The sequence below is a fragment of the Lutra lutra genome, chromosome 7 (assembly GCF_902655055.1).
Source record: "Lutra lutra chromosome 7, mLutLut1.2, whole genome shotgun sequence".
Taxonomy (NCBI): domain Eukaryota; kingdom Metazoa; phylum Chordata; class Mammalia; order Carnivora; family Mustelidae; genus Lutra; species Lutra lutra.
This window is the reverse complement of record NC_062284.1, coordinates 144,881,140-144,896,795: the sequence shown is the minus strand read 5'-3', so window position 1 is coordinate 144,896,795 and position 15,656 is coordinate 144,881,140. Positions and strand designations below refer to the sequence as shown.

The following is a 15,656-nucleotide window of genomic DNA, read 5'->3' as shown; positions in this document are numbered from 1 at the left end:
GCCCCAGCTGTGGCAGGTGCCCCTGACAACGGCTCCAGGGACAGCCATGTGGCTGGGTCACTTCCACATCCCCAGGCGATCCTGCCTGTCCGTCACCGGGCACAGGTAGGCCCTGGCCTGGTGGGCGAGAGCCCACGGGCTGGCAGCCACGGGAGTGGTGTCAGGTGGAGCCCCGGATTCAGAGGGTCGACATGGGGCTTGCACGGCTGTTTCCACGGGTTGCACCCCTTCCCTTAGAAGCCGTCACCAAGCGGTCACTTGATTGGAGCCAGGTCTGAGCTAAATCAGCGATGCATTTGTGGCTGGAAGCATCTGGCATAGACTAGAACCATGTGGCTCAGGGAACGAAAGGCTTTTTACTCTCACACGTCCCTTGTTACCGGAACACCTGCGGGGTTCTTGAGTCTGCGGGCTTTGTCAGCATAAGTGCTTCCTCATCACGCTGGAGGCGAGGGGCCGACCGTATATTCTAGAAAGTAGAGCCATGGAAGTATCCTCTCTTGGGAGATTTGTAGCACTGCGGGGTGGGGTCAGGCCTGGCTGTGTGTTTCTTTCTGATGCTCCAAGTGTTCTTTTTCTCACCAGAGATGAGGAGTTCTCGGTGAGCTCGGTCCTGGCCTCAGACGTCATACACGCTTCCCGCCGAGATATCCCGTGTATATTCAGGGTATGTTTTCCGTTCCTTAGAGAAGTCTCGTTAACCCTAAAAAAGGAATCCCGTGCTTAAGATGGAACCATTCTTCGGAGCATTTCAGTATGCCGTAGCAAGAGCCCAGCAGATATCTCGCTGCAGATGCCTTCCCTTGTGTGGGGGTCCCTCCTGCCCAGGGCCCCGTCTCCCCCATGTCACCCGCACTGCCTTCCCGTCTGCACCCCACCTGGTCTGTCTGTGCAGTCACAGCATGCCTGATGCTGGGAGCCACCTCGTGGTCCTGTATGAGTGGAATGTGCCCCCGCAGCTCCCCTCCCTGGGACTTCCTGGTCCTCAGCTGGAGCAAACAGCAGGAATCAGTAGATGTGTCCCGGCAGCATGTTCCTTGGCCGAGGTGGAGAGTCCCCCCCCCCCCCGCCCCCCACAGAGATCCTATTAGGTGGTGTGGCATTAGGAAGCCTCTGAGCCATTGTGGGTTAAGGAAAGAGTCACCCCCACCCCTCCACTGGGACTTTTTATAAACACAGGAGAATTTTCACTGACCGCAAAATGAAGTCCAAGAGTCCTCTTAACTGAACTCACCTACCCGCCCAGAAACTGCCCCACACGTGCAGTACAGAGAATTGCCATCCTCATGTGCTTAAAGCTGACCTTCTGCAGCAGCCTATGATGCCCAGGCTCCTGGACATGCTTGGGGGACAGTCCCAGCTAAGCATGTGTGGGCAGAGCATTTTTGTGGGCAAGTCTGTCTTTCCCGTCTTGTTAAGTATAGTAAGATCATTCAAGAAATCGTTTTAAAGTGGGCTCGCTCCATCAGTGTCGGCAAAAGCACAGTCTGACAAGGAAGGGATGCGGGGCGCCTGTTCATGGCAGCAGAGCCCCTCACCACCTCCGTGGGCACCCGGAACCGGGACTCCGCCATCACCCTTAGTCAGTACAGGGCAGCGCGGCCTCGAGCACGGGGAGTTAGGGCCAGGCTGTGGGCATCTGTGTGCCGTGCTTTGTTTGTCTTACAGCTCTTTTCTTTGTCACGAAGGTGACAGCTTCTCTTTTAGGGACACCTTCTAAGACCAGCTCACTGCTCATTCTGACAGAAAATGAGAACGAGAAGAGGAAGTGGGTTGGGATTCTGGAAGGACTGCAGTCCATCCTCCACAAGAACCGCTTGAAGAACCAGGTCGTGCACGTCCCGCAGGAGGCCTACGACAGCACGCTGCCTCTCATCAAGGCTGTCCTGAGTGCCGCCGTCATTGGTGCGTGCCTGGTGCCGTGCGGGGCTGTGCTCATGATGCAGGGGACGGCGGAGTGTGTCCGCGGGGGCCTGTGGGGCCCGATCTGCTCTCCTGCTGCGTGGTGTCTGCGGGAATGGAGTGCCTGTGTCTGCTCTGAGAAGTGAACGGTGTGCATCAATAGTACTGACGTCCGTGTGTTGTTCTTACTCCTCCTACCGTGACAGATGGGGACAGGATCGTGGTCGGCCTAGAAGAAGGGCTGTATGTCATAGAGGTGACCCGCGATGGTGAGTGCCCAGGAGCTGCTGTCTGCCCTCCCTGGTTCACACACACAGGTGCGGGAAGAGGAGCAGGATCCCTGGGAGCGAAGACGTCTTCGTGACGTGTGAATTCCATAAACAAAGGGAAGGGCGAACAGCTGAGAAACATCACCTGTGGCAAATAAGACAGATGTTCAGCAGATGTGTGTGGCGCGTCCCCTGGTGCCTCAGAGTCAGGGCTAGGCTCTACCCGCAGGTTCAGCAGAGCACAGAGACCCACCAGCACCACGGGTGGGGTGGCGAGTGGCTTCCTGCACCCACTGAGCTCGTGGAGGACAGGACTAAGGGGAGAGATGGGGACAGGGAGAGCCTCCTAGAAGGAAGATGATTTACTGAATTCCTCGATGTGCTGATGCCTTCCTGAAGCTTGCTTTCCTCTGCTTCAAAGTGGGGTATTTCCTTCTTCCTGGCAAGAAAATGCAAAGTAGCCCCATCTCCTCTCTTCACCATCCTGTGTCTCGGGAGAGAAACACAGGCAGATTAGAACTGGCCTGGCCCCTGGGACGGGCTCCGGGCACATCCCCCAGAAATGAGGAGCTGCTCCGTGGTGGCCAGCATTCCCTTCCTGCTGAGCCTGGTGGGAACACGTGTCACCAGCAGTGGCTCCTGCCAGCCCGCGCCCAGGGCTGTTGGTCCCTCAGGTTCCAGACTGAAGGCTCTGCTCAGAGAGCCCTTAGTGCAGGTCCTACACCAGTTAGGGTATTGGGGATAGTGGGTTAATTTGGGGGTGGCTGCTTTCAGAGAGTTTATCTGAGGGTCCAGTGAGGTTGTAGACAGACCTTTGCTCCCCATGTGCAACCCGAGGGTTCTTTTCTTGGGGGATGAACGGGGAAGAGATCCAGATCCACCCCCCGAGGCCGTGGTGTGCTTGGCATCTCCCAGCCCGGGCGGCAGGGGGGTTGGGGTGCTGGTACCATGGAGGCAGAGGAGTGTGAGATTGGGGTGGCCCCTGGGGGCTCCTGAAGGAGGGCGCTGCCCTGGCATCTGCAGGACCCTGAGGTTGGCAGGGTTGGAGGCACGTTCTCGAGCGTGTTCTAGAGCTGGTTGGCAGGGCAGGGAGCCGATGGCGAGGTTCCTGGCGCGCTCGCGCAGGTGCTCCTGAGCCGCTGAGATTCCGCTATTCCGTTCCCGCAGTGATCGTCCGTGTTGCTGACTACAAGAAAGTCTACCAGATCGAGCTTGCTCCCAAAGAGAAAGTTGCCGTCCTCCTCTGCGGCCGGAACCACCACGTTCATCTCTGTCCGTGGTCTGCTTTCGATGGGGCAGAAAGCAGCGCCGACGTCAAGCTTCCAGAAACAAAAGGCTGCCAGCTCATCGCAACGGCGACGCTGAGGAAGAGCTCCTCCACCTGCCTGTTTGCGGCTGTGAAGCGCCTGGTCCTTTGCTATGAGGTCCAGAGAACTAGGCCTTTCCACAGGAAGGTCAATGAAATCGTGGCCCCCGGCACTGTGCAGTGGATGGCCGCACTCAAGGACAAGCTGTGTGTGGGCTACCCGTCTGGGTTCTCTCTGCTGAGCCCCCAGGGGGACGGGCAGGCTCTAACCCTGGTAAATCCCAATGACCCCTCGCTTACGTTCCTCTCACAGCAGTCTTTTGATGCCCTTTGTGCTGTGGAGCTCAAAAGCGAGGAGTACCTGCTTTGCTTCAGCCACATGGGACTGTACGTGGACCCACAAGGTCGGAGGTCACGCATGCAGGAGCTCATGTGGCCTGCGGCGCCTGTTGCCTGTAGTATGTATATGTTTTTCTGTTGCCATATCCCTGTTGCCGCTCGTCACCTCGACAGTCAGCATGCGTTCTAGTTCGCTTTGGTTTGTGTCTCAGTCCCTCAGCTGAGCAGTTAGAGGGGCCCCGGGGTGGGGGTGGCAGGCGCCTGCATTTCTTCAGGAGAAGATGTGCTCCTGACTGCACCTCTCGGACCAGCGGGAGGTGGGGGGGGGGTCCCGGGACAGGAGTCTCTAAGGCCTGAGCCCAGTGAGTCAGGGCCACGAGTTGGCTCTTTGGGGACACGTCCCACGCAGCCTGCTGTCTGGGCTCTCTCAGCAGACTCTATGGCTCAGATCTCCTGCTCGGTGTAGCCGGAGTCAGAGAAGCAGCAGGTCGGGCGGGAGCAGGGAGTGAGGAGACGGGTCACAGGGCACGTGCTGATGTTGAGCGGGTGGGGACAGGGTGGGAGGTGGGGGTCCTATTTTTCCTTAATTACCTAAAAGGATAACCTTCTGTGTGCCTCACGGCGGGCCTCGCCAAGCTGGCAGAGTCCCTAGAGGTGTTGGAAGTGGGACACCGGGCCGTTGAGGTAATCCGCCAGCCTTCGGCTCTCCAGGCCTCTGCATGGTCCCCAACTCAGTCAGCCCCCAGCCAGGGCGGCAGACAGGCAGGCAGGTGATGGCTGGCTGGGTCCCTTCCTTGCCGCACCCCATCGTCCTCATGGGCAGCCTGGACAGGAGCAGCCTCAGAGCTGTGCAGCAGCCCTGCCTGTCAGGGTCTTCTCCTCCTGAACCCTAAGTTTTGGGAAGTTTATTGTGGAAAGGTCACTGCGTGTGATGTTTTCGGCATCCTGGCTGTGTGGCTGGCCCGCGCACCTCATGCTCTCCTGTGTTGGCCCTCCTGGTTCCCACTCCCCCCGCGTGCACACCACACACCCCCATCCGTTTGTGAGTGGGTGAGAAACGACTCGCTAAGTTCAGGCTGGAGAACGAAAACTGTTGCCTCCTTGTTCCACGCCCGTGCTGCGCATTCGCGTGTGTCCTCACCCGTCCCAGTCACATAGGGAGGCACGGGCGGTCCCACATAGGCCACACGGTGGAGCCGGGCTCGGACGCACATCTGTCAGGCTCCCCAGCCTGTCCTCTCGCCACCGGTGTTGATGTTTTCATTTACAGTTTTCTTTAGACAACGATGCCTCAGTTTATCGGCAAGCCACACACGCCTCTCCTCGGTTCCTCGCAGAGGGAGCCCCCCCATGCCAGGGGCCTCCGTGTGGAGGACGGTTCTCTGAGAGCTCCCGCAGGGAGTTTTGCTGCATGTCCCCTCTGTGACGGGCGTTGGCTAGTTCCAGCCTCTCGGCTGCTTCCTAAAGGCTCCTTCATCTCCCCGTTTGTGTTCAAGAGAGAGGGGCTGACCACGCACTGGGACGGTGACAGCAGCACAGCAGGAGAAGCCTTTCAAAGGTTCATCTTCAGTCAGTGACGCATGACGCGAGAGAGTAACTTGAGCCTGGAAGGCAGAAGGGCCGGGGCACAGGCCCATCTCTGCCAGCTGCGGGGCTCTGTGCTGCTGCGGGGAGGCGCTGGGGACCCCACCGCTGGCCTCGCCCCTGCCTCGCCCTCCTGGGCCGGTCCTCTCCCGAGACCTGCTCTCCTTCCCCCGAGGTTCAGTCTTACTGCAGTTCTAAAGGCGGGGGCTGTCCCCTCAAGCCTCAAATGCCAGATGGGCCCCTGGTCCCTGGTGTGTTCCTGTCCCCACCCGGCAGTGTCCCGTCGCTCCGGAGGAGTGGGGAATGTCGTTCCCCCATCTCACCCCCCAGGGCTTCTCACAGGAAACTGGTCCCGGGTGTGTTGAGACCAGAGCACCGGAGGGCCGCCTGCACACACCTTTAGGGACCAGTCCCCGAGAGAGCAAGCCAGTGGGTTAGCTGGGCCGAGGCAAGGCGGGTGGTTGCTCCAGAGCTGGGCAGCAGTTTTGTTTGGAGATTTTAAGGGTTCACTGAGAAATCTGACTTTCTGCATCTCTTAAAGGAATTTGCCTCCAAACAGAGCGCTCGCCCCCACCTCAGTTCCAGGCATGTTGAGCCTAAAGCGCTGGTTTCCGCAGTGGTTGCGGGAGGGAGCGAAGGGGCAGCCGGCTCCCTGCACGGCTGCTCACCACCTGCACCGTGTGTGGAAGGCGCTGCGCGGGCACAGGCGGGCCCGGTGTTTGGGGACCTTGGGAGCGAAGGGTCCTTCTAGGGTGGGAGCATGCGAGTTCCTACCTTCGAGTGGGTTGCGCCCCCCGAGCTGAGGGCGGCGCGGCCCGAGGGGCGGGGGCGCGGGGGCGCGGCTGGCTCACCCGCCTGCCCCCTCCGCGCCAGGTTGCAGCCCCTCTCACGTCACGGTGTACAGCGAGTATGGCGTGGACGTGTTCGACGTGCGCACCATGGAGTGGGTCCAGACCATCGGCCTGCGGAGGGTAAGGCCCTGGGCGGCACGGGTCGGCCCCCTCCCGCGCGCCGCAGCCTTGCACGCCGCTCCCCTCCCTCTGCCTTCGCCCGCAGATACGGCCGCTGAGCTCCGACGGCTCGCTCAACCTCCTCAGCTGCGAGCCCCCCCGTCTGATCTACTTCAAGAGCAAGTTCGCGGGTGAGGCTTTGCCCGCGGGGCGGGGGCGGCGGGGCCCGCGGGTCGCCCGCACGGGGCCCGCACGGAACCGCAGGGCTCGTCCCCCTCCCGCAGGAACGGCCCTCAACGTGCCCGACACGTCTGATAACAGCAAGAAGCAGATGCTCCGGACCAGGAGCAAGAGGCGCTTTGTCTTCAAGGTGCCGGAGGAGGAGCGGCTGCAGCAGCGGCGGTGAGCACCGGGGCGGGGAGGGGCGGGGGGGGGCCCGCGGCGTTTTCGGGAGTCTGCAACGCGCCCCGCTTTTCCTCAGAGAGATGCTTAGAGACCCAGAGTTGAGATCCAAAATGATATCCAACCCCACCAACTTCAACCACGTGGCCCACATGGGCCCCGGTGACGGCATGCAGGTGCTCATGGACTTGCCTCTGGTGAGCGGGGTTGGCGGGGTGGGGCGGGGCCTGGGGCGGGGCGGGGCTGCAGGCCCTTCGGTCCACCAGCCTAGGCTACCCGGCTGCCCCGCATGCAGAGCAGTCGGAGCCCCTGCCCCACCGCCTCTTGGACAGAATCCCGCGGCGCCTCACTGCGGAGCTGGCTGTGGTTCATCTGGGGGGTCTGTAAGGGGCATTTACACTCGGCTGGGGTCAGTCACCATTTCAGGCTGTTCGTGTTTTGTGGGGAAACTAGCCATCAAAAGTGACTTCTCGGGAACATCTTCGTACAAGCAGGTAGTGGAGCTTTTCACTTAAAAACGTGAGCTAGACCCTGTGACCCAGCAGTTGCACTACTGGATATTTACCCCAGAGATACAGATGTAGTGACCCAAAGGGGCACGTGCACCCCCATGTTCATAGCAGCAACGTCCACAACAGCCAAACAGTGGAAGGAGCCCAGACGTCCATCCGCAGATGAATGGATAAAGATGCTGTGGGACACGCACAGACACACACCCACACAAACCACGGACTGCTACGTGGCCATCAAAAAACTGCAAAATCTTGCCATTTGCAATGACATGGGTGGAACAGAGGGTATTAGGCTGAGCGAAGTAAGTCAGTCAGAGAAAGACAGTTACCATGTGATTTCACTGATGCGAGGAATTTGAGAAGACAGGATCATAAGGGCAGGGAGGGGAAAAAATGAAACCAGATGAGACCAGAGAGGGAGGCAAACCATAAGAGACTCTTAATCTCAGAAAACAAACTGAGGGTTGCTGGAAGGGCAGGGGTAGGAGGTATGGGGTAGCTGGAGAATGGACACTAGGGAGGGTGTGTGCTATAGTGAGCACTGTGAATTGTGTAAGCCTGACGATTCACAGAGCTGTACCCTTGGGGCAAATAATACATTATATGTTAACTTAAAAAAAAAACAAACATGAGCTAAGATTTGACTTGGCATAAAATCATTTTTCTCAATTCTTAGCTCAAAATTAGTCTGGTGCCTCTGTCCATGGAGCGAGGTCTCAGGCCCCCGGCTGTGGTCTGTGGGGCCTGGCTTGCAGTGGGGCCGGGGCCCAGACGTGCTTCTGCCCTGCTGTCTGCCTGGGCGCCCCAAGCCTGCTCACTACCTCTCTCTCCACCCAGAGCGCCGTACCCCCCTCCCAGGAGGAAAGGCCTGGCCCAGCTCCCCCCAACCTGTCTCGGCAGCCTCCACCCAGGAACAAGCCCTACATCTCATGGCCCTCATCAGGTACCAGGGTGTCCGAGAGTGGGGGCCTGGCCTGCCGGGGCTCTGGACTCTTTTCCCTAAGATGGCAGCTGTCCTTGTTCCACAGGGGGGTCGGAGCCCGGAGTGGCTGTGCCTCTTAGGAGTATGTCTGATCCTGACCAGGACTTTGACAAAGAGGTAAGACTTGCCTTGTTCCAGGGGCGCCACTGAGTGTCTGCAGCTCCTCACGTGGGGGAGAATCCGAGTGGTGACAGCAGCTTCACCCCGCCTGGACCAGCCTTGTGGGGCCCAGCAGGCCCGGGAAAGAAGGGGCCGGGGTGCTGCCTGGTCACCGCCGAAGGAAGAGCAGCCTAGTGACAGGCTGACCTGAGTGTTACTCCCCGGTGCCACTGGAGGGTGGGACGGCACAGGCTCTGTGACCGTGAGCCTGGTGGGAGAAGGATGTGGGATCCTGTTCCCAGGTAATGACCTGACCAGCATGTTCCTCAGTCAGACCAAGGCCTCTGGAACCAGGCCCCCTTCCGGGCTCTGCTCCCGAGGGCCTGGACCCTCCAGGTGCTGGTGGCTGCCCCAACTGGGGGCTTGGGAGGGCCACAGAAGCCTCCTGGACACTGACAAGTAGGGGCTCTCTGCTGAATGACTGAGAAATGAATGCCTTTCCGAGAAAAGCCCAGCCAGCTTCTCCCTTCTAGACCGTCTGTGTCCTCCTGCACGCTCCTATGTAACTCCTGGTAGCTGCGTTCGGTCGGGTGTGCAGGTGGCCTGGTGCGTCTGCGAGAGGCTTCCACGCCGGCCTGTCTCCCCCGTTCTCTGATGGCTGTTCAGGATCGGGGCCTGCGGGGCCAGCATGGCTCTGCTGTTCCTTGGGCACCCCGGACCGTGCCGTGGTGGGTGTGGCCTTATGCTTGCTGTGGGGAGTGGGGACAGTGTGGGAGCCCGTGCTCACCAGCCTCCGTGCACTAGGGAGCCCCACACCCTGCCCGGTGGCTCCCTGGGAGCCCCACCCGGGGCAGAACAGGAGAGGCCGATGCTGGTCTTCCTGCCGGGCTGCTCTCTGAGGTCCACAGTCACTGCCAGCGTGGGCTGGCCGTTCTTCCTCCAGGCCCAGCTGTGCACCTTCGCCCCCTCCCTCATTCCTGGAAGCTCTTTTCTCACTGTGAACATGGTCTGTTGCACACGCTAATTCTCACGCAGTCCCGTCTGTCTCATTCAGCTAAGGTGAACAGACGTTCTCACATCTCTTGAGTTCAGCGAGGTTTCCTTTTGGTGCGTCATGCCTTCGTGATGTTTGTTTGCAAGAGAGTGTCCTGACTCGGAGAGTATGTTTGTAGGCAAGGACCTGAGCTGACTTATTTTGAAAGTGGGTGGCGCCCTGGCCCCATGCCATTTCTTTCCCTCCAACTTGAAATGTTGTCTTTTTAGTATGTTAAACCCCTTTGTTGACGTGTTTCTGTTTCTGGATAGTCTGTCCACCAGTGGATGGATTCTTTTCCTCTGTCTGCGCCGCCTGTGGGAGATCAGGCAAAGAAATCTCTGTTCCTTCTTTATAACAGTTTCTTAGCTGTTTTTATTTTACACAAATAAATTTTATTTCTTTTAAGTGTATCTACTAAGTAACATCTACACCCAGCGTGGGGCTCGAAACCATGACCTTGGGATCAGGAGTCCTGTGCTCGTCGGTCGAGCCAGCCAGGCGCTGCCCCTGCCCCCCCAAATTTTAAAACCAGCTTGTTGGCTTCACGGTAAAAAAAAAAGTAAAAATTGTGTTGAGCTTTTTGTTACAATTACACTGATTCATAGATTAATTTGGGGGATGCCCACCATCTTGACCTTTCCTGTGTGGGAACATGGAGTGTCTCTCCAGTTGCTGGTTTCCCTCCTACAGGTAGTGCGTGTTTGTGGTAAGTGATTCTTAGGAATCTGGAGGGGTTTGTTGCCATTGTGAATGGACCGCAATCTTCCGCCGCATACCTGGTGGTTCTGGCTGGCGACTCTGGGCCCTTCAGTGTCCCCCTACCTTGATGAGTTCTGATTGGTACTTGTGTTTGGTTGATGGCCTTAGAGTTCTGTCTCTTGGACCCTGGGAGAGGGTGGGGGTGCGGAGGTGGCGTCTCCTCGCTCAGCACACTGGGGGGCCTCCTGAGAGCAGAGGTTTGGCCTGCTGATGCCCCGGGCTCCGTGCATCACGGAGGAAGACACACGTCTCCATCCTTTCTGGCCAGCGTCTCACCAGGCTAAGGCAGGGGTGGTGGGTGTCGGTCAGGTGCTTTTATCAAAGGTTTCCCTTGGCAACCCCACCTTCCCGGGATTTCTCTCCAGCCTGTTTGTGCCGGAGGGCGCGGCCTTGCCTCCTGAGAGTCAGTGCTCCCTGGTTGTGATGTGTTGTTTCTTGGAGTAGATACGGTCTGGGGTCCTTCGCTTGACAGTGTTCATCAGTAAAGCTTGTGCCCTGGGCTGACCTCGGCCGCCTTTGTCCTCAGAGCTGTACTGAGCTCAGTTCTGACTCCGCTCTTGGTAGCCATAACGTACCCGTTTTCTTTCCGGGAAGGTTCCTAGAACACCCTCAGAACCGCCGAACGCTGCCGCCTCTAGAGGTAGGTCTTGGTTTTTTCTCTTATTTTGCTTTTTTCCCCTCAGCTGTGTATTTTGAAAGTTTTGAACCTTCAGAAGAGTTGCAAGAACACCAGAGTAAGCGCCCACGGAGCTTTACGTGACCTGCCCCCCGGTCGGGTCTGTGGGGGAACGCCCAGCAGAAGGGAAGGTGCGGCCTCACCGGAGCCCCAGCCTGCTTTTGAGCGCGTCTCCTGAGGGTGCAGCCCCCTCCTCCCCGGCAGGGCTCACCTCGCACCTCGGTGTCTCCCGGGGACTGTTCACGCCCAGGGCCTGGCCGCTCTGAAACCCAGAGTCCAGTTAAGGAGCACCCGTGGGTTCTGTCGTCCTGCCTCTAGTCTGGGTCCAGCCTTTCTCTCTCATGACGTTGAATTTTGAAAAGTGCAGCTCTCGTGCAGAACGCCCCTCGGGCGAGGCTTGTCTGAGATCTTGGAGAACAGCAAGAAGGCCTCATAGTGTTCTCCCCAGGGACTGGCAGATGAGTGTGTGTAAGCATGTGCCTGTGCGTGCACCCGCACACTTCTGAGCTGTGTCGGTCAGGGGTGGACTGGGCGCCTTCTTTCTGCTTCCCCAGCCCCCGGTCTCACCACGTTGTTTGGTCCCCTTGACCCTGGAGCTGGTCCTCCGTCTTTCCAACGTTGCCTCCTCTCGGGGTTCAGGTTAGAAGTCCCAGGCCAGCCTGCCGCACAGTGGACAGGGGACCCCCCAGGCACAGAGCACCCGTTCGTCCCGCACTGCTCTCATGTGTTCACACTCTGGGAGGAATGTGAGTGGAGTTCATGCCACTCTAAAGTGAACAATTCCGTGGCTGGTCAGTAAATTCAGAGTTGTGCAACCAAAGTATTTCCATTGCCCCAAAACCCACCCCACCCCACCCCAACCCAGCGTTTTCTCCCATTCCTCCCTTCCGCCGCCCATGGCAGTGACACATCTTTGTTCCGTCTCTGCGGGTGTGCCCGTCACAGACATCTGCGCCGCCTTCTGAGTCTGGCCTCTTCACTTAGCGTAAAGGCTTCCAGGTTCACTGACATTGCAGCAGGCGTCCGATGTCCCCCGTTTTACATCCTCCTTGTCCCTGGGTGGACACGTGGGCTGTCCCTAGCTCTGGCTGCTGCGAGTAGCGCGGAGAAGACCATGTGCGGACCCGCGGTCGTGCAGGCGCATCCAGCCGCGGAGGACGGTTCACTTTCTGAAGAGCCGTCAGTGTTTCCCACAACAGCTGCGCCATTTCACACTCCAGCCGGCAAAGTGTGAAGGGGACGATTTCTCCGCATCCTTGTCAGTGCTTATCCTTCCCTTCCTTTTTTTTTTTTTTAGTAGCCATCCTGGTGGGTGTGAAGTTACCAGCCTCATTGTGGTTAGATTCGCATCTCCCTAATGACTGCTGATGTCCAGCCTCGTTTCCCTGCGCTTGCTGGCAGCTTCTGTACCTTCGGAGAAGCGTCTAGTCGTTTGCCCGTTTTTGTAAATTGAGTTGTCTTTTGTTACGGGGTTGAACAGCACGTTGTGTTATCGGGACACTTGGCCCTGACATGAGGTGCAGGTGTTTTCGTCCTTCCTGTGGGTCGTCTTCTCACCTTCTTGATCCTGTTCTCTGATGCTTCTAATTTGGGTGATACCCAACCGTTTTTTTTCTGTTGGTTGTGCTTTTGAGTTATAACTAAGAATTCGTTGCTGAATCCAAAGTCATGAAGGTTTATTCTTGTTTTCTTCTGAGTATTCCAGTTTTAGCCTTTAAGTTCGGGTCATTGATCTACTGGGAGTTCTTCTTCCTTACGTTGTAAGGTGGAGGTCCAGCGCCACCTTCCCTCGTCGAAGTGCCTTGGCACCCTTGTCAAAAGCCAGTGGACCGTGGTAGCACAGATTTATTTCTGGACTCGGTTCTGTTCTGCTGCTCTCTGTGCCGATGCAACACCACGCCGTTTGGGGTACTGTTGCTTTTCAGTGCATTTGGAGGAGTAAGTTTGGGACGTGTGGTTCCTCCCAGTTTTTTCAGAGTATTGTTTTGGCTGCTCTGGGCCCCTTGCAATTCCATATGAATTTGAGGACAGGACAGCCATTTCCCATTTCTGGAAAAAGAGCTGTCGGAATTTCAGTAGGGACGGCGCTGAGGCTGTGCATTGTTCTGGGGGCGTACTGCCATCCTTGCGATGCTGGGTCTTCCATCCACGGTCATGAGATGGCTCAGGCCGTCTTTCTGCCGCAGTGTTCTCTATGTTCAGTGGTCAGATGTCTCACCTCTTTGGTTAAATTTATGCCGGAGTTGAACAGCACTAGTGAGAGCGGGCGTCTCGTTTGTGCCTCGTGCTAGTGCGAAAGTTGTGACTTTGCCACGCAGTGTGAAGTGAGCTGTGGGCCTTTTATCACGCTGAGAAAGTTCATCATGAAAGAGCGCCTTCTCTGACTTCAGTCTGTCTGGTTTCTTCGCTGTAGAGTTGCTCGTTCCTTTTTGGAACTGTAATTGCTGAGTTATTTGTGGGTTTCAGGTTGGGCTTTGGTTTGTGATCGCTTCACTGGCGCACTGAAGGACGCTGTGAAATGCTCGCAGAGTGTTGTCGTAACCAGACAGGAGGCAGCAGCGGGCCCGTCTTTATCCCACCAGTGCCCGTGTCCGGAGGGCTGCACCCAGCCTCCACAGGCCCGGGGCGGTTATCCTTACGCTCTCCCCCTCCTTGTGTTAACAGCCTGACTCCGACTCGACCAAACACTCGACTCCATCGAACAGCTCCAACCCCAGCGGCCCCCCAAGCCCCAACTCCCCGCACAGAAGCCAGCTCCCCCTCGAAGGCCTGGAGCAGCCAGCCTACGACGCCTGAAGCCACCGGCCTCGCCACCACGGGGCCGGGGAGCTGGGGTGGGTGGCCTCCGGTGCCAGTGCCAAGCAAAGCTGACCCTCCAGTGTTGTCCAAGGAAACGTAGACTCAATATGTAGATATGGAGATAAAGAAAAATCTTTATTATAATAATGATCAGTTTTCTGCCACATGGTTGATGGTGGTGGGCCCAACCCACTGACCTGCACCACGGTGGGACAGCACCATTCCGTTTGCACAGGAAGGACCAGCACCTCGCCTCCCCCGCCCGGAACCAGCTGTGGATGCCGGCCTCCCGAGGGGTGAGCCCGCAGGCCCCGTGCAGCCTCCGTGACGAGCCTGTTCCCTAGGACCTTAGAGAATCGTAGGAAATTGTGTTTCAGTCCCCGTGTCCCTAGAATCTTGAAGACAGGAAAGCGGAGGTTAGTCGGTGGCCTTCGCTTAGCCATTACAGTCAGCTGCAGACCTTCTGCCGACCATGTAGCCATGGCCAGAGGCCCCCGGAGCCACCCCTGCCCTGGGCTGTGTGTGTGTATGTCCGTGTGTCCATCCACTCCTGGTCACAGCCGTCAAGTGTCACCTGTCTCACTACTGTGAAGTCCCTGCGCTCGCACGGCTGCTGCCTCACCATGAAGGTGGGCGTGGCGAGCTGCCACTGGGCAAGAGGAGGCCAGCGCCCCCGGAGCCCTGCTGCGGGCGCCGGACACCCCCCCCGCCGCCCCGCCCCTGCATGGAGCCCTGTGGTTAGTGCCCGTATGCATCACATAGACTCGCCCAACACTCCTGCACATTGGCTCTGCCCGTGGATTTACTCTCCCCCTTCCTTGCTGCTGTGTTGAGTAATCAGGTCTGTGCCCTGTCCTGTGAAAGGCTTATTAACCGGCCAGCCGGCGGCGCTGGTCTCCGGCTCAGGACGGGCTCTGCCCTGCGCTCCCGCTGGTCCGTGTTCTGGCGACGCTGTGGAAGACGTGCACTTCCCTTGAGTCGGCACTGAGTGATGTGGGCACCACGGCCTGCCTGTGCGTGTCGCACACCCAGCGCCTGCTGTCCGCTGCCCCCTGGGCCTTCTGCTGGGTCTGGCACCTGCTGGGGGTTCTGGTTTTTACTTTTTTAATGTAAGTCTGAGTCTTTGTAATTATTGATTCGTGAGAACATTTTTGAACAATTTAGCTGCCAATAAAGCAGAAGACAGCAGTTTTGAAGTTCTCAGTGGCTTGTCTGCGTGTGAGGACTGGTCTCCCTGCTTGTGTCCCAACGGGGACCCGGTGCCGGAAACCGCTGCCCGCCGACACCGTTCTTGCTCAGTTGCTCTGTGGGGTCCTGCAAAAGGCACCTGTCTGCCCATGGCCGGAGCTGGCTTCCAGTGGGACTGCGGCCCCCCAGGGCTGTGATGGGGCTCCTGGTGGGGGGCGCCCGGACACGGTAGGCAGGGGCGGGCTTGGCCACTGTGGGGAGAAAGGGGCCCCCTGGCTAGGTGCTCCTGCCAGGCCTCGTGGTAGCCAGACACCGGAACTGGGTTAGAGTTTCAGCCCGATAGAAGTAGAAGCCTCCAGGGGCCACGGGCAGGGCGGGGGTGGGGGCACCCGAGAGACACTGCAAGGCAGAACAAGAGTCGTCGCGCAGGAGAGGCTCCAGTCTGTGGGGCCGCCTGGAGCAGCAGGGGGACCCCGGCCACACACAAGCACGCTGGCCCCTCAGCGGCCCTAGAGGATGGGATGGGGCAGGCTGGAGTCACCCCGACGCTGTGGACAGCCACCCCCCGATGTGAGTTGGGTTGTAGTTGTTCCAAGAGCTCCCGTGTCCTTGGTAACTCAGGGCCAGTGACAGCCTTGCCTGCAGGGGGGCTGTGAGGCCACAAAGTCCGGAGAGCAGCTCACTCACCCCATGGCGGGGATGTTCAGGGACCAGCCCCTGGGCCACCGCCACCGGCTCTCCCTTCCCATCTGCTCCCCTCACTTTGTATGTCCCACCACCACCACCACCACACACAGGGCACAGGTGGCTGTCCTTGAAAGGATCAGGGTGTCGGGGCAGCAGGGACCACGCC

General features: G+C 58.5%; 1 protein-coding gene across 4 annotated transcripts in view; it reads left to right on the top strand.

Annotated features, from left to right (window-relative positions):
* Positions 1-14,818, top strand: part of CDC42BPB (CDC42 binding protein kinase beta) — a 101,623-nt gene extending 86,805 nt beyond the window's left edge. For 2 of the 4 annotated variants that reach the window (XM_047735401.1, XM_047735399.1), the window contains 11 exons: positions 586-667; positions 1,689-1,905; positions 2,109-2,171; positions 3,339-3,935; positions 6,274-6,371; positions 6,457-6,541; positions 6,635-6,752; positions 6,832-6,949; positions 8,102-8,207; positions 8,293-8,363; positions 13,481-14,818. In XM_047735401.1, coding sequence (XP_047591357.1) covers positions 586-667; positions 1,689-1,905; positions 2,109-2,171; positions 3,339-3,935; positions 6,274-6,371; positions 6,457-6,541; positions 6,635-6,752; positions 6,832-6,949; positions 8,102-8,207; positions 8,293-8,363; positions 13,481-13,612 — 1,687 coding nt within the window. In that variant the 3' untranslated portion in view covers positions 13,613-14,818. Of the gene's footprint in view, positions 1-585; positions 668-1,688; positions 1,906-2,108; positions 2,172-3,338; positions 3,936-6,273; positions 6,372-6,456; positions 6,542-6,634; positions 6,753-6,831; positions 6,950-8,101; positions 8,208-8,292; positions 8,364-13,229; positions 13,454-13,480 lie in introns of those variants that run through there. The other 2 variants (XM_047735400.1, XR_007128471.1) reach the window with 2 other exon arrangements.
* The last annotated feature ends 838 nt before the right edge of the window (positions 14,819-15,656 follow it).